This window comes from Carettochelys insculpta, chromosome 19 (genome assembly GCF_033958435.1).
Source record: "Carettochelys insculpta isolate YL-2023 chromosome 19, ASM3395843v1, whole genome shotgun sequence".
NCBI classification, from domain to species: Eukaryota; Metazoa; Chordata; order Testudines; family Carettochelyidae; genus Carettochelys; species Carettochelys insculpta.
The window spans coordinates 10,378,944-10,399,314 of NC_134155.1; the positions used below are offsets into that span (position 1 = coordinate 10,378,944).

General features: G+C 46.8%; 1 protein-coding gene across 10 annotated transcripts in view; it reads right to left on the reverse strand.

Annotated features, from left to right (window-relative positions):
- The window catches only part of NF1 (neurofibromin 1), a 199,297-nt gene that overhangs the window by 19,928 nt on the left and 158,998 nt on the right, over positions 1-20,371 (reverse strand). For 9 of the 10 annotated variants that reach the window (XM_075013308.1, XM_075013307.1, XM_075013305.1 and 6 more), the window contains 7 exons: positions 18,356-18,496; positions 17,645-17,771; positions 16,986-17,117; positions 15,630-15,765; positions 14,160-14,317; positions 1,330-1,452; positions 601-728 (listed from right to left, as the gene is read on the reverse strand). In XM_075013308.1, the coding sequence (XP_074869409.1) occupies positions 601-728; positions 1,330-1,452; positions 14,160-14,317; positions 15,630-15,765; positions 16,986-17,117; positions 17,645-17,771; positions 18,356-18,496 (945 nt within the window). Of the gene's footprint in view, positions 1-600; positions 729-1,329; positions 1,453-13,425; positions 14,031-14,159; positions 14,318-15,629; positions 15,766-16,985; positions 17,118-17,644; positions 17,772-18,355; positions 18,497-20,371 lie in introns of those variants that run through there. The other variant, XM_075013311.1, reaches the window with a different exon arrangement.

The following is a 20,371-nucleotide window of genomic DNA, read 5'->3' on the forward strand; positions in this document are numbered from 1 at the left end:
GTTAGCCAATACATTCCCCTCTTTTAGTGAGAAATGCTTGCAAAAATACTTGCCCACCATTTTTTAAATAAGTGGCAGCTTAGCAATTTACTCAAATTTCAAATAATTTTAGTAACAACAAGGAAATTTATATTAAACATGACAGCGATGGGAACCGCATGGGAGCAGACTACGAGAATATTTAATTTCCACAGCAACCCTCAGAGGCCACTGTGCTCACGTAAGTTTAAAACTCAAATTGATTTAGTTCCAACAATTATTTAAACAAACAAACAAAAAAAGCAATGCACATATTGTAGCATTGTTTGTTTTGCTCTTCTCATTGCTCATGAAAAAAGTGAGAAAACAATTTGATGTGCTCTGCAAAAAAAGGGGCATGTGAACATTGACTTCTGCCTGTTTATGGTTATTAAATATGCATTTTAAAAAGTAATCCTCTTGGGTATCCCTAGACACTAGTGGGCAAAACAGAATGCCTTTTACCTATCAGGGACAAACCCTGATCAACCAAGCCCTACTAGCATTGCACTGAAACATACATGCTGGTTTTAAATATATTGTGCATAAAAATACGGCATAATATGGGGAAAGTGTACTTACAAGGACAGTAAGCAGCAGGGCTTGAATTTTTGGATCAGTAAGGACCTCTTCATCCAGGAGAACATTAGACTCAGACACAGAAACTTTCCGAAGGTGTGGGTGTTGTTGGGGCGATATTCTCTGGGTTTCTGCCAGAAAAAAAGATTTACTCAGCTAGAGCACAATAATTAAAAAACTAAGAATTATATATACCATCCCATCAAATTCAGCCACCTACAACTCCCATGAAACAGTGACTTGTATGTTATAAAATGGTATGTTTGTTGTAATAACTCCAAGCTCTGTTGTGATGTTTTCAATAGCAGGTTACAATCACGATCCCATTTCACATGGGGGAAATTAAGGTGCAGGGAAGTGAAGAGACTTGGACAAGGTGACCCCAGCAGACCAGTGGCAGCACCACAAACAGAACTCAGGCTTTCTTCATGATAGTCCAGTGCTCTGTCTATAAAGCTACTGCTTTAAAAGAATCCTACATTCAGTGTTCATAAACATATAAAGGGTATAATCTGGTTTATCTGATTTCATTTTGCAATATTTAATTTTGGCTGCAGTGAATCGAGATTTCAACTGCCAATGTTACAAAAGGTTGGAGACATTCCACATGGACTGCTTTGTTAGGACCTATGTCTCTATTTGCCTGATGTTGAACTGAATTGAGTAATAATCATTTTTGTGTGTGTACACTGCATTTACTACTACCAATAGTCAAAGTGTTTATCTTCTCACCCAAATCGTAGTCATTTTCAGCTACTCTCCTCATTTTGGGAGGCGTGGTAATCCCAGATTCCATTTCTTGCCTTTTAGGAGCCTTTGTGTCTGAGATCAAGTGGTCAAAACTCTTCCTTGTACCTTAAAAAAAATTTAGAAAAATTAAAATCAGTGAACCAAAATGGATACTCTGTGTGCATATGAAAGCACGGTGCTGTTTTTGTCCCCCCTTTGTGAAGGAACAATCTTAACCAGAACATATGGACAAGAACACAGCGAGGGTGGTCTCAGCATCCTTGCTGACACTGTTATCTTTTGTATGGAACAGTGAAGAACATCCCTACAAGAGTAGAGCCTCCTTAGCTTCTGTCCTGCTGGTGTTTTAGTACAGGGGTGAGCAAACTTTTTATGTCAGACCCCACTTTTCATCCCTGCAATTACAGCCCCCGTGACCTGTCTAATGTAATCCAAACGAATGGAAAATTCAGTTGTGTTCATATAAAAAAATAAAACTTTCAGCGTGTAGTATGTAAAAACTCTATTAGTTGGTATATAAATGTGAATACAGACATAAAAGCCAGTAACGTACTTCAACATTTTTAATGAGATGGATGAGACCCAGCAGCTGATCATGCTTATAAAAATTTCTCCCACTGCAATGCAGCCTGCCCCCCCACTTTGCACACCCCTGTTCTAGTACAACTTCTGCTCGTGGCTACACTAGCTCTAGATGTGGTTACACAAGTACCAAGGATATTGCTGGCGCAGCTATTGAAATGCTTGGCTCACAATATACAGCAGTTCAGCAACCAATTTTTAAAAAAATGATATCAGGCTCAGATGTTGTGTGCATGCTGCTCCTTTCCACATCTATTTCCTGGGCAACACATTGCAGTGTCTCCCATTTAGTAAATAGCCTAATGCCTTACGAATGGAAAATGAGTCATTGCCATGGTCACTGCTCCCTCTCACTTACTGTGCACATTTTAGTGCTTACGAAATGCAAGAAGTTCAACAGCACTGGGCTGAGGTAAAAACAGTGTGGATGACACTGTGAAAGATCCCTGCAAAGCGATAAAAAAGCAATACAACCCTACCTACTGCCCACCCCATTGCTATTCCAAAGCCACAAACAACTCTTAAGACGGAAACAACAGCAGGCAGCTCTCTGTACTGGTCTAGCTGCCCAAGGCAAGAAGCTTGGACATGGGAAGTGCTTTCCAATACTCTGATAACATCCCTCCCATTGACCAGAGGATTAACCCCATATGCCGCAATCCTCCCCACTTCCTCTCTCCCCTGCAGACAAGCTGAAATCATGAATTCCAGGCTAACCTACCCCCTTGGCAGTGACCAGCCACTAAACACACTAAGGCCAAAAATCAAGTTTTGTGGCATTCCCATACCATATGCTGCGCAATACAGAGTTCTAGGAGCCCGATCCTCACTTACGCTAAGGCCCCTTTATGCCACTTTCAAAATGAAATGTTAGAGAGAATGGAAGCCATTTTCTAAGGACATTGCTGGCTGATGCAGGACGAGCAAATAGGATCCTAAGCAGCTCTGAACATTCCCAGAATACAGAAAGGGTAAAAACACAGTCTAAGAACTGCTGAGGTGATAGGTAATAGGCTATGAATGTCTAGGCTGCCAGTTCAAATCTGACAGTCACTGATAGTAATTGGCAGTTATGTGATTGCTTGGTGGCTTTTATATAAATAAAATGAGTCTTGTGGTCCAAATTTCCAATGGTCATGTGATCAGACCACCAACTGCTTAACCACTGCAAACTTAGCAATAACTCCACTGATTAACAACTGTTACTCTGGCTGCATCTAAACTACAAGATAAATTTGAATTTAAGGCAGTTGGCGTGATTGCACCAAGTGAGTGGATTCACTGTAATTACCACTAGCTAGATTTAGAGAGCACTAATATTGATTTAATAGCAATATCATAACATTGTCGGAACCAGGTAGGGGTAGCCTTAAGTCTTGAATGAGGGCCAGTGTGGACATGCCACATCTTTAAATCAAACTTCTTAGCTTCCAGAAGTGTCCCATATGTATGCCACAAAGCTACGTGGTTACCCAACAATTATGGCTGCTTCCTTCTCCACTGCTCTCCATCCAGGTATGTGGGAAGAAGGTCACAGGAAGCCTGCGAATTTTTGATTAAATCTGAATTTGAATTCATCAGCAACCAGGCGAGCAAATATAAAGGGCACCCATACTGGGAAATTTGTTTACCATCGCCATTGCATTGCACCGCACTGGTAGCAATCACATCATTAGCCATCTCCTGCAATCATGAGCACTCAGGTAGTGAGCTCTCTAGTAGTTCTCAGACTTGCAAGAGAACTGCAGCGTGGACCCATCGGGCAGTTCTGGATCTTCTTGCAGTTTGGGGAGAGGAATCAGTGGCGAGGAAAGAAAGGTTACTCACCGTAGTAACGGTGGTTCTTCGAGATGTGTCCCCGTGGGTGCTCCACATTAGGTGTCGGGCTCGCCCAGCGCCGCAGATCGGATCTTCCAAGCAGTTTCTGCCGGACCGCGCATGCGCCGGTGCGCGCCGCTCCCCCGCGCGCTCCCGGCCATGTGCGCGATCCGGTCCCCGCCAGTTCCTTGACCAACCGCCTCGGATGCTCCTGCAAAACACTAAACAGAGATCCGAAGCGGGGAGGATGGGCGGGTAGTGGAGCACCCACGGGGACACATCTCGAAGAACCACCGTTACTACGGTGAGTAACCTTTCTTTCTTCTTCGAGTGTCCCCGTGGGTGCTCCACATTAGGTGACTACCCAGCAGTAACCCAAGATAGGAGGTGGGTAATCGGATTATGTGCAGCTTGTCCCCGAGAGGACCGCTGCCGAGAGACGGGTATCCTCTTGGAATACCCTGTGAAGGGCGTAATGTTTGGCGAAGGTGTCACAGGATGACCAGGTCGCCACTCTGCAAATGTCTTTTAGCGCAACGCCCTTGAAAAAAAGGCTGTTGATGCTGCCACCGCCCCAGTGGAATGAGCCCTGGTCGTGGCCAGTAAAAGGAGTCTTTTTGAGTTTGTACCACATTTTTATGCAAGATACGATGTGCTTAGAGATTCTCTGCGAAGAGAGACATTCTCCTTTTGATTTGGGAGCGATAGAGACTAGGAGCCTATCCGTTCTCTGGAAGGACTTGGTCCTGTCCATATAGAAAGCTAGCGCCTCCTCACGTCCAGGAGGTGTAGGCGCGCCTCTTTGTTAGAGTTATGAGGCTTTGGATAAACAAGGGTAAACAATAGGTTCGTTAGTATGAAACTCAGAAAGAAACTTTAGGAACAAAGGCTGGATGCAGCCGTATGGTTACCGCCTCCTTGGAAAAACAGCGCAGGGTGGCGTTGCCACAACTGCCTCAGCTCGCTCACCCTGCGAGCTGACGTGATTGCGAGAAGAAAGGTCGTCTTCGTCATAAGGAGGCGGAGGGAAACCGTGGCCAAAGGCTCGAACGGTGGTCCCCTTTTCGCATTAAACACCAGGTCCAAGTTCCACGGAGGTGGAAGCGGTTTCTGAGGGGGGTATAGGCTTACCAGCCCTTTGAAGAACCTGGTAACCATGGGATGGGCGAACACCGTGTGCCCTTCCTCTTCGTGTCTGAACGCCAAAATGGCGGCCAGGTGGACCTGAAACGAGGATAGCGAGAGTCCTCCTCTCTTGAGGTCCAGTAAATACTCTAATATCACAGGTATAGGCACCGAAAGGGGGGCTAGCTGTTTGGTAGAACACCATGCCGTAAAGCGAGTCCATTTCTGCTTGTAGGTCTTCCTGGTGGAAGTCCTCCTGCTACTTTCTAGGACTTGCTGCACTTCCTCCGTACATGTGCTCTCTAGGGAGCTGAGCCATGGATTAACCACGTTTGTAGTCGCAGGCCTTGGGGGTGCGGATGCACTATGGACCCCTGGGCTTGCGTGAGCAGATCCAGCGCCACCGGAGGGGACATCGGTGGCCGGTCCGACATGCGCAGGAGTAGGGGGAACCATTGCTGTCGATCCCACGTTGGGACTATCGGGATCATTCAGGTTCCTTCCCTCCTGGCTTTCTGCAACACTTTGTGGATGAGCACTGTGGGAGGGAAAGCATAAAGCAGGGGGCCCCTCCATGAGATCGCGAAGGCGTCCCTCAGGGACCCCCCGTCCCAGTCCTGCCCTGGAGCAGAATCGTGGGCACTTCTTGTTGTGCTGAGTAGCAAACAGGTCTATCTGGGGAAAAACCCCATGCGTGGAAAAATCGGTTGCAGCAGATCGGGACGGATCTGCCACTCGTGCATGAGTGCGAAACGCCTGCTCAGCTGGTCTGCCTTCACATTGCGAGCGCCTGGTAAGTACGAGGCTTTCAAAGTTATATTGTTGGCGATGCAGCAGTTCCACAACCGGACTGCTTCTACACATAAGGCATGGGACCGAGCTCCTCCTTGCCGATTTATATAAAACATGGTGGAGGTATCGTCTGTACTGATCCTGACTACCTTGCCTTTCATTTGGTCTCGAAAGTGTCTGCAGGCGTTGAACACTGCTCTGAGCTCCAGTATATTTGTGTGCAGTGACTGCTCCATAGAGGACCACAGCCCTTGCGTCACCTCTTCGCCCATGTGTGCTCCCCACCCTATGAGGGAGGCATCTGTAGTAAGAGAAACCAATACGTGTGGTTGGTGGAAGGGTACCCTTGTTAGCAGGTTCTCGGGGTTTACCCACCATTGCAGGGATTTGCACACCTCTGTTGTGGGCGACGCCATCCTGTGAACAGTGTGTGCTGCCGGTTTGTATACGCTCGCCAGCCAATGCTGCATGCTGCGCATGTGTAACCTGGCGTTCTGTTCTACGAAACATCGCTGCTGCCATGTGGCCCAGCGGCTGTAAGCACGTCAGAACCGGCACCATAGGGCTGAAGGTGAAGCCTTGCGCGAGGGAGCCGATGGCCCGAAAGCGAGTCTCTGGTAGATACGCCCTCGCTGTAATAGAATTTATGCGTGCCCCTACGAACTCTATGTCCTGTGTGGGGTCTGTCTTTGATTTTGTCAGATTGATAAGCAGGCCGAGCGAAGAGAACGTGCCTGCTGTGACACATATTATACGTAGTACCTCCTCCTTCGAGGCCCCTTTGAGTAGGCAGTCATCCAGATACTGGAATATAAATACCCCCTGTCTGTGCAGGTAGGCTGACACCACTGCCAAGGTCTTGGTGAAGACTCTGGGGGCTGAGGAGAGCCCAAACGGTAGGACCTTGTAAGTCGAGGGCTGCGAACCAATCTCCATCGTCTAGTGCCGTAAGGATGGAGGCGTTTGTGATCATCCGAAAACGTTGCTTGCGCAGGTACCGGTGAGGCCTCGAAAATCTAAGATGGACCTCCCCGTGAGGAAGTACCTGGAGTAGAACCCTCTCCCTTGCAGTTGCTCCGGCACTCTTTCCACTGCCCCTACGAGCATGAGATGGTCTACCTCCTGCTTGAGCCTCGCTACATGGGAGGTCTCCTGGAGGTGGGGCCCCGGGTGGAGGTCATGGCGGTGGGAGCAACTGGGAGGGGATGGCGTACCCCGTGGCTATGATCTCCAGCACCCATTTGTCTGTGGTGATCCTTTGCCACTGGTTATAAAATGGTCGGATGATGGCCTTGAGCACTGGTTTCGTGCCCTCTGGAAGCGAGTCCATGAGGGAGGTTAACCTAATGTGGTTGTCGAAATTATGGTTCGCTAGATGCGCTGCGTAATTTGCCATTGGCAACAGTAGTGTGGAGGAGGAGTAGACCTTTCTGCCCAACAGCTCTAGCTTTTTGGCATGTTTGTCTGTTCCCCCACGTTGCGACGACTCCACCACCAAAGAATTTGGTTGTGGGTGGCTGGACAGGAACTCCATGCCCTTCATCGGCACGAAGAATTTTTTTTTTTTTTTCCGCTCTTTTGTGGACAGGCGGAATAGTCGCAGGAGTCTGCCATATCATAGTGGCAGACTCCAAGATTGCGTCATCAGCAGTATTGCTATTTTGGAGGAGGCTGGAGGTCTCAGATTTTTGAGGAGCTTATGGTGTTGCTCCTGCACCTTTGCTGTCTGGATGCCTTGCGTGAAGGCCACCCTCGTAAAACAGCTCTTGGAACTGTTTGAGATCGTCCGGATGATGGACGTCCCCCGGGGCCGTAGCCTCATCCGGGGAGGAGAGCGAGGAACCGCTGGGGTACGTCTCTCTGGACCCTTCCGGTTCCTGCTGATGATGGTACACCCTCTCACTAGAGGTTTGCGAGGAAAAATCTCGGGATTCCATAACCAGTCCCCCCTGAGATGCTTAAGTCTCTGTCCCCGGTCGCAATTGCCCTCGGGGGTTCGAGATCGTTTGTAGGGATCTTTCCCTAGTAGATTGCCGATGGTGTCTATGCCCTGCGTGGTAGGGGCGACCATGGCAGTATGAGCACTGGTCTTGGGAAGGTGACCTAGACCACTCCCTTGGTGTATACCCTCTGCATCTGGGGGAGGGAGACCGTCGAGACCCTGGAGAGAGCGACTTTGTCTAATAGTCCAGCGGTTCAAATCCCAGGAAGGGTGGAGGTGGTCTCAGCCAGGGTGAGGCTGGTTGCAGAAATGGAGAAGGGGGCTCCGGGTAGGCTAGGGGGGACGACCCCTGCCTTCTAGTTGGAGTCTGCAACATAGCGGAGGGCTGTGAGAAAGCAACTCCACAGCCCTGTGCGGAGAGGGGCTGCAATGCCTCCTCTTGTGTGCAGTCTTCCCCCTCCCTTGAGGAGGTAACTCCGCCCCTGACATACAGGGGATCCCGGCTCCGTCCACACCAAGCTCGGCACACTCGAAGGCGGTGCTGCACGTGCGGTGTCCTTCGGTGCCGGCAGGCTGTGTGCCTGCGCGCTCTGCACCGCCGGTTTTCCGGGGGTCGGTGGTACCAGCGCTTGTTTAGCCGCCGCCCTGCCTGCGGTGCGGGGCGGCTGGCTGATTATCGGTTTTTGGCTGAGCCGCTTGCACGTGGCTCTCCGTGCCGCCGCCGATCAGCTGTTGCTGCGGCTGGGGGCTGCTCGCTCCTCCCGTCCCACTCGCTGTTGCTGCCGGCAGGGATCGGGCTGGAGATACTTTCCTCCGTTTCTGCGCTGATGGAGTGAGGGAGGCAGCTTTCCTTTTAAGGGCCCCGGAGGGTCCCTCCTGCTGCGGCCGCTCCGGCGCTTCTGGCTGGAGGGCCTTATCAAGAAGCAGCATTTTTATCCTCATCTCCCTGTCCCTCCGTGCTCTGGTTGTTAATTTAGCGCAGAAGGCGCATTTCTGTGCCACATGGGACTCCCCCAGGCACCTTATGCATAGACTGTGCCCATCGGACACTGGCATCGCCTCTCGGCAGGACTCACCCTGAAGAGGACATTGTTGGTGAGTCTGAGTTTTTAAGTGGGTACTTAGCACCTTCTTTGTGCCGTTTTCCCCGTCCGATGGCCTGCCTTAGCAGGAGGGCTGATGGCCCTAGCTCCTGGCCTCCGGCGCTTGTTACTGGGACTGGCTGAGCTGTCCCTCTCCTAGCTTGTTCGTTGTTGTTTTTTTTTTTTTTTTTTTAACAAAATAACAACCGGCTAACTTATAGTAGCCTAAGTGCCTGAAAAAAACTTTAAGAAAAACAGATAAAGTCGTTGAATACGCTACTTGGCCTTAGCCTAGTTGGATTCCGTCTGCAGCCGACGGCGGTTAAGAGGAACTGGTGGGGACCGGATCGCGCACATGGCCGGGAGCGCGCGGGGGAGCGGCGCGCACCGGCGCATGCGCGGTCCGGCAGAAACTGCTTGGAAGATCCGATCTGCGGCGCCGGGCGAGCCCGACACCTAATGTGGAGCACCCACGGGGACACTCGAAGAAGAAACTTCAGGTAGCCAAGAGAAACACAGACCTCTATGATCACTTGCCACGTGAGATAACTGCCAGAAGTTACTCTCAGGACTCTGTGCAATGCTGGGTGAAGGTGAAAGAACTCCCAGCCGGCCTATCAAGGAGTCCAGGAAGCCAACCAGCCATCAGGGTCATCTCCATAGACCTGCCACTGTTATGAACAGCTGCACGTGCTTTTTGGGGCCAATCCCACCATGGAAACCAGTCTCAATTACGACACTCGTGGAAGACCTGGTCTGGAGTCAGGGGTGATCCAAGAGGAGCTGTGGGCCCAGGACCCAGAGGGCAATGGACAGGAGGAAGGGGACAATGAGCAGGGGCCCGAAAAAATTACTCCTGACAGGCCGGAGCTCTTTACCCTAGATCTGGAACCGGTCTCCGAGCCCCTGAGACCAAGCTGTGTCCCTGACCTGCCAGGAGCAAGCTGGTCTGGTGAATATTTTTTTCTGAATGTTACAAGTGGGCTGCAGGTGGGTAAAGGAATAGGTATGGGTACAGGTACAGGATTTCCATGCATCTGCGCCCCTCAGAACAGCATGTTAACATTCCTGGGGATGGAGCACTTCTTTTTGGAGATCTCCTTGAAGGCCTCATCCAGACACACTCGTATTTTTTGCACAAGGTTTTTGGGCAGGCCTGACTTATTGTGGCTTCCACGGTAGCACTTGCCATGCCAGGCAATCAGATAGTGATCTGATGTCATGCTGCCACACAGCAATTTTGCATATTTTCCAGACTTGTGGTCACACAGGAGGAGCAGCTGTTCTTTGTCGATATATGTTACTTTTGGGAGGGTGATGTCTTCTTTGGCAACCTCAAGCAGTAGAAGAATTTGGATTGGATTTTTTTCCCATGTTTCCTGCCTTTTAACGTTTCCCTGGAGCCCACTGCTGCACTATGTGGCTGGCAGGCACTCCATCCCCCTTCTTCCCACCTCCCACCCAGTGCGGGTTGCACGCTCTCTGGGCTTCTCCCCTCACATGTCCCTTTCCCCTGGCATTTCTTTTCACTTTACGGGGATCCATCCCCACCCAGGCATCCATGCTGCTGGAATCAAACCCTTCCCCCATCACCACATGGCTGCTGGGCTCTGCGGATCCTGCTACCACAAACCAGCATGTGCAGCACTGGTAGGTTCTGTCCTTCTTTAAATTGCTTTTCCCCCCTACTGAGGGCTGCTGCAGTGAGCACTGAGAAACGTTTTCCCCCCAAAACTGGGAGATGGAACAAATCCCCCCCCCTCCACCGAATTTCTTTTTACTTTACAGGGATCTCCACGCCTCAACACCTAGCCATCCACGCTGCTGGAATCAAACCCTTCCCCATCACCCCCCCTCGCCATGCAGCTGCCGAGCTCTGTGGGCCTCTCTCATTGTGGAGGATTGCTCCAGGTCTGTCCAAAAAAAGCTTTTCCCCAGCCTCAGGACACCAGACGGCTTCCCCTGCTTTGCAGCCCTCCTCCTTGCCCTGAAAAGCGGACAACAGCTTACCATGTCTACAACAAAATATTCTGGATAAATGACAGTAAATGATGGCTTGTGTAATGCACACTTTGAATGTTATCCTTAGTAAGACTTAAGTGGCCTTGCAAAAAGAAGCTTTCCCTGACAAGAAAAACAGAGATCCATTCATTCCATGGAGAACAGCTTTATCTGAATTGTACCTTAATTTTGACCTTCACTTACTTTACAGCTGCCAACCCCCGAAGAGGCAGAAACCAGTAAGATGACATGGGACACAGTTGAGTGGCGGCATAAAATACTTGAATTCCAGCAAGAGCAAGCGGCAATGCTCGTAACAGCAGTGAGTGACCAAACAGAGGTCCTGGGCTCCATGCTGCATTTTCAGAGGGACTCCCAACAGAGCCCAGGGAGCTCCGCTGACTGTTGTCTGGAGTCCCCTGAAGACAGGTGCCCACCCTCGTCTCTGAACGCAGGCAGGGAGGGCAAGACCAGCCTGCCACTCTAGCCCCAATGTCCACTGCAAAGGGTATTCCACAACTCTTGACAAAGCTTCTTTTCCCTGCCACTTAAACCTCTCCTCCCTCCCAAAATAAACTTATTCTTTTGAGCTTGGTGTGATTTTTTGGCATGCATGAGTGATAGGGTACACAAATCATTTTGTGGAACTGGGTGGGTGGCGGTACAGTACACAAACCATTGTGCAAAACCAGGTGGGGGGTGTTGGTGGGTGGAGGGTTGAAAGCACAGGTGCCCACCTCTAAGCCAAGGTCCGCAGAGGACTGGTGGCAGACAGAACTTGTCTGAGGAGAGGTGGGTGGAAGGCTGAAAACACAGGAGCCCACCGCTAAGCCAAGGTCTGCAGAGGACTGGTGGCAGATGGAACGAAGCAGGGGGTGGTGAGTGGAAGGCTCAAAGTACAGGTGCCCACTGCTAAGCCAAGGTCCACAGAGGACTGGTGGCAGACAGACCTGGGCAGAAGAGTGGCGGGTGGAGCGCTGAAAGCACTGGTATCCACCGCTAAGCCAAGGTCTGAAGAGGACTAGCGGCAGATGGAACCTTATTGCTGCTGCCTGTGCATGGTTATTGGTGAATGGCCATGTAGGTGGCTGTGAGTAAGCCCTGCTGATGGCCTCAGCCTCAGAACTCCAGAAAGACAGAAAATTCTCCCACCTGGACTCACAAATGTTGTGCAAAATAATGCATGCTTTAATTACGGCGGGGACATTAGTTTCAGAAAGGTCCAAATGGGTCAATAAGCATCCAAACCTTTCTTTTAAAAGGACAAAGGCGCATTCCATGACCATTCTGCACCTGCTGAGTTTCTGATTCAGCTGTGTAGGACTTCATAAGGAAAGGGAGAAAAGAGTAAGCAGGGTCACCCGATATTACAATAGACATCTCCACGTCATCAACCTGGATTTTCTACTCTGGGCAAAAAGTACCATCCCTGAGCTTTTTGTACAGTCCAGAATTTCTGAAGATGTGCGTGTCGTGAACCCTCCCTGACCATCCCATACTGATGTCAGTGAAACAACATTTGTGATCTATCAATGCCTGCAAAACCACGAAGAATTATCCCTTCCGGTTTACTTACTCAGAGGCCAGGTGTTCTGGGGCCATGATGGGCATGTGCTTGCCACCTATTGTCCCACCCCAGTTAGGAAACCCCATGGCAGCAAAGCCATCAACTATGGCCTTTATATCTCCCAGGGTCATAGTCTTCCAGAAAAAGTGATGCCACCTCCAGTTCATTTTTGCACAGTTACTGGGTGCTCTGAGTTCTGGGACTGTGCTTTGCATTCTAGGATTCCCAACATGAAAAACCCCCAAGTAAATGAGACTAAGGCACTGTGGGATAGGAACCCACAATGCACTGCTCATGCAGTTGAACTTGGATAAGACAAAGGGTACGCGGAAACTTGACAAGGAGAAACGGTGGCTTGAATTTCCAGGTTTGTAGATACTTAGATTCGAATTCATAAGAACGAGGTCAAAAACTTGAATTTAGTAAATGTTGAATTTATCTCATAGTGTAGACGCAGCCTAAGTGGAGAGCTTACCGGAAAGTTCAACAGGAAAACCAAAGCTGTAAAGGCCACAGCCACTAAACTATCTTCTCTCTCGGGGGCTTGAGGGCCCCTAGATCAGGGACGCAGCACTGCATGACAATGTAGTGTAGGAAGCTCATACAACCATTGCCTGTACTGTACTTGTTCTGAGGCTATGTCAATTCCTCCATCTTCAATGTTGTTTCTAGCACAACTACCACCAAACAAGCCCTGCTCAGATATGCCAGTTTCACCCTCCAAGGAAATTAAAAGGCAACTTTTATTGCAAAGCCAGGAGAGGCAGATGCAAGTTAGATAACGTAAGAGGACTGATGCAATATACCAGGAAAGTCCTATCATTCTTGTTTGTTCTTGTACAGCTCAGACTCCTCCACCCATAACCTAATGCGTTAAGGAGCTTTAAGTACGACATGTTGCTGGCAACTAACCAAAATAGGTTTTCATCATTTTCCACTTCGAAGGTAATTTATACAAATTTTAATTATGTCCCTAAGAGCTGTCTGTTTCCAAAAAAATATTACTGATTGGACCTCCCTGGTCCAGCAACCTTGGGACCAGACCAGTCCTGAAAAAGCAAGTTTGCTGGACCAAGGATGGTCAGTTCCAGCCCTGTGTCCACTGGCTCCGTCTGGGCTCCTGGCCACGGCTGGGCTGATAGCCCTGCTAACGTTGGCCCTGGCTAGACTCCCAGCCCTGGCAAAGCTCCCGGCAGCAGGTCTTCCTTCTACTTAAGTCCCAGCTGCCCAGGCTCTCTGGTCCAGGAACAGCCACGATCCTGATGGACCATAGATGCTGCAGATCAGAACTTCCCAGTTTTAGAGGTTCAACCTGTAAAAATATTCCTTAGACATTTAAGACTACATGGTCAAAAATCAGCAAGATGAAAACTGATTTTTCAAAGGCAGTGAAATTCTTCATATATATTCCAGTACTTCAATTAGAAAAATAAGCAACAACTGTCAAAAGCTCTAAATGCTGTGGGACTACCTTATTTTTGGCTTTGACCACAGACAATGAGATCAGCAGAGGTGGTCAGGTTAACCCTCAAAAGCTTCATGGAGAGGGCTGGTGGCAGCAAACAATCTTAACTTTGCACATGCTACCTTTTTGGTCTTGCATTGCTTGAATTTGATGACCATCACACTCTATGACAAAGCTTTTCTTCCTCCCACTCCAGACTTCCTACTGGGTGGATGGAAGCAGGTAAGAGAGAAGAGTCTTAGCTTGGAGTGATTTTAATTGTGATGGTTGGTCCATTTTGCACTGTGTAGCTGTTTTATATGTCCCTGTCTGGAGGAAAGGGTAGGCACATATTTTAAAGAGTTAAACAAGTAAGTTATATTGACTCCAAATCATTTTATTTGCCCTGGATTTTTTAAGACCAATGCAACAAATTAGTAAACTGAGGCTTTTACTTACCTAGCAGTTTTTTAGTGTTGGCTTGTGATGGCTGCCCCATATCCAAGCTCATGGATTTCCGTGTTCGTGGGCTAATTTGTCCTACTGTGGGGTAACTGGCAGCAAGATGTTTGTCTGACCCCTTTGGAGAGGACCATGGCTGGTTTTCCTTTAGTGTCCTGAAAGTGTGGAGGAATTCAATTTTTAAAAACCACGAGTTTCACATTTGGCTATATACCCTCCAACTATTTCAACTTTATTATTGCGTAATAGTTAAAGCTGTCAGATGGAAGTGATCATACAGTAACAAAATCTTTACAATTATCAGTGAAATTCGGCACCTTGGCTACATCTACACTAGCCCCAAACTTGGAAATGGCCACGCAAATGGCCATTTCGAAGTGTACTAATGAAGCGCTGAAATGCATATTCAGTGCTTCAGTAGCATGCGGGCAGCCGCGGCACTTCGAAATTGATGCGCCTTGCCACCACCGTGCGGCTCGTCCCGACAGGGCTCCTTTTCGAAAGGACCCCACCTACTTCGAAGTCCCCTTATTCCCATGGGAATAAGGGGACTTCGAAGTAGGTGAGGTCCTTTCGAAAAGGAGCCCCGTGGCGGCAAGGCGCGTCAATTTTGAAGTGCCACGGCCGCCCGCATGCTAATGAAGCGCTGAATATGCATTTCAGCGCTTTATTAGTACACTTCGAAATGGCCATTTGCGTGGCCATTTCGAAGTTTGGGGCTAGTGTAGACATGGCCTTTGTGTAATTATATTACTGAAAAGGTTAAAAAAAATTATAAAAAATGACCCAGCACAAGGAAGCCAACTTATAAGAAAAGGCACCACTTAAGGCTGATTGAGGTGGTTTTTATATCTTGTTTTTGAAACGTTAATAATGCTAGAAGTACTCAGTATTTCATAAAACGGGCCTTGCTGTTTCACTGACATGCAGACCTCCCACACTATGATTTCACTGGACATTAGCAATACTGATGTTACCAGCTATTGTATGCTGGAATCCCTGCAAAAGAAAGAAGTAGGGAAATGACTATGGCAGCTATTTTATGGAACTGCCAAAGCCAAAAAATGAAGATGATTATGTTTTTAAAATTATTAAAATCCAGGTTTAGGTTAAAGTTCAGCCCAATAAAGAGAGGTCTAGACATCACTTAAGTCTCACTCAAACATATAGCACTTAAATAGTGTCTAGGCCTTGAACTATCATTGCACAAAACAAAAAAGCAGTAAAGTAGCACTTTAAAGAATAACAAAATAATTTATTAGGTGAGCTTTCGTGGGACAGACCCACTTCTTCAGACCACACAGTTGATTGTTAGGCAGCCCTTCTGAATGCTGGTTATAGTTCTTAACACATAATGTGTCAGCATTAAATAAGGCTGCAAAAGATTGTTTGCTTCCCAAAATATTCACTGAGGATCACACAACTGCTGTAATTTAAAATAAATAAATAAAAACAAGAAACACTGACCTACAGCTGGTGTCACTGTGATGTATGGGATATGTATCCATAGGAACATTTTCCATTGACACCTCTGTCAGCAAGAGGGACTTCCTATGCTTTAGGCTGCAGCGACTTCGAACTTCCTCAGACACTGTCAGCAAAGCTAGAAATCCAAAGAAAGCTAACAGGTTTTCAAAGACAGTAACAATTTCAGGCACATAAGTAGTAATCAGTGGATTTTGCTTCCTCCCCCCCTACACAAATCCCTTGGAAGCTACAACTACTTCTCACAGAAATTCTTGAAGTCAATTAAAGGACACTGAAGATTCTCAATTAGTTTTAAATTAGTTGAATATTTTTTCACTACCGTCCCCCAAAAGTTTACAACTAAAGATTTATTTACCTAAATATTTTCCTCTATATGACCACATTGTTCACTCTTGCTAGGCTGCTAGAACTCTGTATTTTTTTTTTTTTTTTTTTTTTTTTTTTTAAAACAAGCATTAAAAGTATTTACATTTTAAAAACTCTCTTCAGCCCCTGGGAGAATTAGGAAACAGTCACTAGGTATGTGATTTGCTGAATTTGCTAACTTTGTTAGCATTCCCTTAACTTACAACAAACCCTCACTGATTTAATCCAGTGTCATCCATCGGGTGTGCAGGGCCCAGGACAACCCGCACGTGATCCCTCATCCCTTCTTATATCAGCTTTGCCTTGCCACATCCCACCCGTTTCAAGACCTACCCCTATTTTGGCCCCTCCTCGCCTCTTCCTGTCCTCGCTGCACCCCTTCTCCCAATCCTCACCACTGCTCAGCCCCATCTGCACCCCTTACCCCAAGCAGCAAGGTCAGAGGACTTAGCCCAGGGCCTGGCATCAGCACCAGAGTTCAGGCCCCCTCCGCCCTGCACTCCCCATTAGTGATATGAAATGAAGCGATCTGACGCCAAGCCCACTGCATTCTCCAAGCCCAGATCCCAGTTGCATCACTTGTGGGAGAAAAGCAGGATGGGCCTGGGGTGCTCTGCTTGCCACCTCCAAATGAAGCAGAGCTGAGCAGGCAGGAGCTGGGGCACTCAGCTTCCTGCAGCTCTCTCAGACCTGGTGAGTGCAGCAGCACAGCTGATCCCCTGATAATCTTCCAGGTTGCCCTGGGCCTCATGGGGGACCCCCGACAGCACAACGTCCAGGGCAGCTGCCCCCAACTGTCCTTTGGACAGGATGGCTCTGATTTAACCTTTCGTACTATTTTTCTGAACATCCCTGTAGTTATCTGACAAAGTTTTTGTCCAATAGCTTTTAAATATTTTATCAACTAATGTCAAGAATTTCCACACCCCAGTCCTTTTGGTTAGGCAGAAGATTAGTAGTTCTTTTTACCTGCCAGGTAAGCCACACTTTGGGTATTCACCTCAAACTTGTCACAGTTCCTATGTTTGTTAACCAGAGCTAGTAGTGTGTGTAAAATCCTTACTGTCCTTGCTGCGATGGTAGGAGAGGGATGCCTGTATCCTAGGGAACAGCATTACAAAGAAATCATTACAAAGAAAGTATTAAATGCTTCATTTTAATGCATATCTATTATTTATAATATATTTACCAATATTTTTCAGTGAGATATTTCTCAGAATCCTTTGCATACACGGAATCCAAAAATCAGTGAATACATTAAAACAATTACTTTTTTTCTGCCCTTCTCCTAAAGACTAGAACCCTGCAAGTATTTTGCACATTTATTCAAATTTCTGTCCTGTTACAGTCACCTCTGAAATATGCAGTAAGTCTGAAATGGAGTCAAGCTTAACTGATAGAGAAAGTAGATACGGAAAGTAGCACAAAAGAGCAAATATAAATAAAGCCACATCTTCAGTGACAGTTACAGTATAAAACATGAAATCCTGATGCAGAGAATGAGAGTTTCGCAAATGACTTCACTGAGGTCAGGATTTCATCCTGTAGTCATTCTTGACTATGTTATGCTTCTAAACTAATTTAGAATAGGACATGAAAAGCAAGTATAACATATGTTCTATTCCTACCTTTTAGAAGATGCCCTACTAGTGCAAAATTGAAATTCGAGTTAAAGTTGAGTCCTACAAAATGATCCATCTGTTTGCAGTGCCACTCCAAGGGTCTCCTGATTTCCATAAATACTTCTTCTGGGCTCTGTTAAGAAAAATCAGTGCCTGATGGTATTCAGCTGCTACTTATTCAAACTTATTGTTGACACCATTAACTTTGTTTTTTGGGGTGGTGGTGGGGATGACAAATCAAAATAAACTAGAAACTTCCAATAACACGTGGAAGTCAAATCTTTATTCGTAATGCTGACATTTCTGTGCACTTTGCCACTCTGGATAGATTCCAGGCAATATTATAGATTTAGAAATTTGGACGTTTTCCACTTTCTTTCTGAAGGTGTGAGAATGAATTTGCCAATTGTGCTGTTTCTCTGTGTCAAAGACTAGGGTAAACATTTAAAGAGAAGTGGAAGAGCCCTAAAAGTATTGAGCTTAATTTAGTATCTTTTTACCTTGCAGCTGAATTTCAGGTTCCACAGGAATCAACATTAAATAAGAGAGATTTTATAGGCACGTTTACATTAAGACCCTTATATGTTGGAATACTGATTTCCTGGCAAGCCAGGGTATTAGACAGCAGTGCTCTTTAATTGTCCGTCTGCTTTCAAAGATAAGAAATCACATTACAGTAAGGGTTGCTCACAGTTTACTAGTGGGTGGATCACTTACCTTGTCATTGAATACACGAAGGCTATCTAAGGTATGTAGATTTTGTTCAAGTAGTGCTGTACCTGCCGAATAAAGGTTAACTTCATCTAGCTGCAGCACAGCCATTGCCACCCAAAAGAGGGCCTTGTGCATAGGAGAATCCTAGGGGAAAATATTACAGTGATTTTAACTTCAAAATAGTTTAAGAAAATGAATAAAAACAGGACAAGATGAATCCTGGTAATCTTGTATATGCCAGGCATTATTAAGCTATCCTTGATTGGTCAAGGTCTGTTATCTGCACATAGGATTCTCTCCTCAACCACACTGAAGACAAAACTGAGCACCATCTCTATTCCCTAAGCAGCTGGATTCAAAGCAAATGTCCTAAGTATTGCAGAAGAATCAGTCACAAGGATCACTCTGACTGGGGCCTCCCCATTCATTCCACTCTTTCAAATCACACACACTTCACATCAGTATTACACTTGCATTACACCAATATGGAAAATGGGCTCCACACTAGCAGAAGGTGTGGGCCTACGACAACCAGTCCTTAGTGTTGCCCACACCATGCTATAGCCACCCTGCCAGGCAGCCCTGAGAGCCACCCAGAGCAGGCTGGAAGCACTCTGGTGGCAATTTAAAGGGCTGAGGCCTCCAGCCACTGCTGCCACCACTACCACAGTAGCAGCCACAGTGGCCAGGAGCCACATGTCTTGAGTCAATTTCCCCCTTTGACTGCCCCCATTGGCAGCCCTGTGTCTTCCCTTATAGTTGATGGGTATGTCGGGGATTCAATTCTGATTCTTTGTGCATGAAATTACCAGCGTGACATGCATGTAAGACATGTGGAAGCAGGATCCAAAGTCACTAGCTTTATATATTTTTCCTGAGCTAAGAGTCACACAAATTTGACGTGACAAAACAGAACCCATCCAAAGGCTACACGGCTTTCATTTTGGGATTCAAAATCCTGCTTAATTAGTTAATCGTTAAACATTAAGTTTAACTGGTTAACTGTTTAAAACAGGAGGGGCCGGAAGTGGGGTGGGGACATAGCAAGGCTGGAGTTTCCTTGTCTACAACACTCCCAGCAGGGGTGGAGCAGCCCTCTGCCCCATCCGTAACCATTAACATCCCTTCTGGCATTGTCTTTACCACAAATACTTGAATTAAACTTCAGTACTAAAATGTAAGGACATGATATCAACATAAAACTGAACCTGAGACTAATACACAACTAATTCTTGCAAATCACTGTTAATTCTAAAGGCTACATAATACCATCCAGTTAGCTTAGCAGACAATGCTAATACATAATGAAATCACCAAAATAAAGATGAAATACCAAATGGTAACATCACCAGAAGATCCTTCAGATAGATCTCCAATATTTGCTTAACCTCTTTGATGTGTATGGAAGGTTAACATTACATTAACATGCTTCTCAAATGCAAATGTCAAGAAAACTGATGGAAAATTAATTTCTCTTCAGAACATATTATCAAGATCAATTGAAAAGAAGACGACACTTCATCGAGTGAGGCACCCTCTTCCAGTAAGCTCCTGAGTCAAGAGCTTCACCCCATTTTCAAATTTACTTTGTTCCAATACAACTCCACAGGGAAATTTTACAGAGATTCATAATTGTATGCAAACTGCCTGTGTTGACAAACTCATGAACTTTATGACTGGAACATTTTAAATCAAATGAGGCTCGCTTCTATGACAAACGATGATCCAGAAAACCTGCGCCAGCAGTCATAAATTGGAATGCCAAAAGAGCTAAAGGGCTCAGGACAGAACTGCATGAAATAAGCTCTCTCAAGTCTTGTCATGAGTTTGGACCATAACTGCGTTTCACAAGAAAGCTTCATATGCAAGATCTGATTTTGCCAAAGTTTGACAGGGCCACAAATACAAACCAGTGACATTTTACATTGCCCTTTGAACAGGGATTACTTTTACAGTAAAGGAGCAGGAGCACCATTCACAATTTGAAACACATTTACAGTTTTCTTTTACAGAACACAT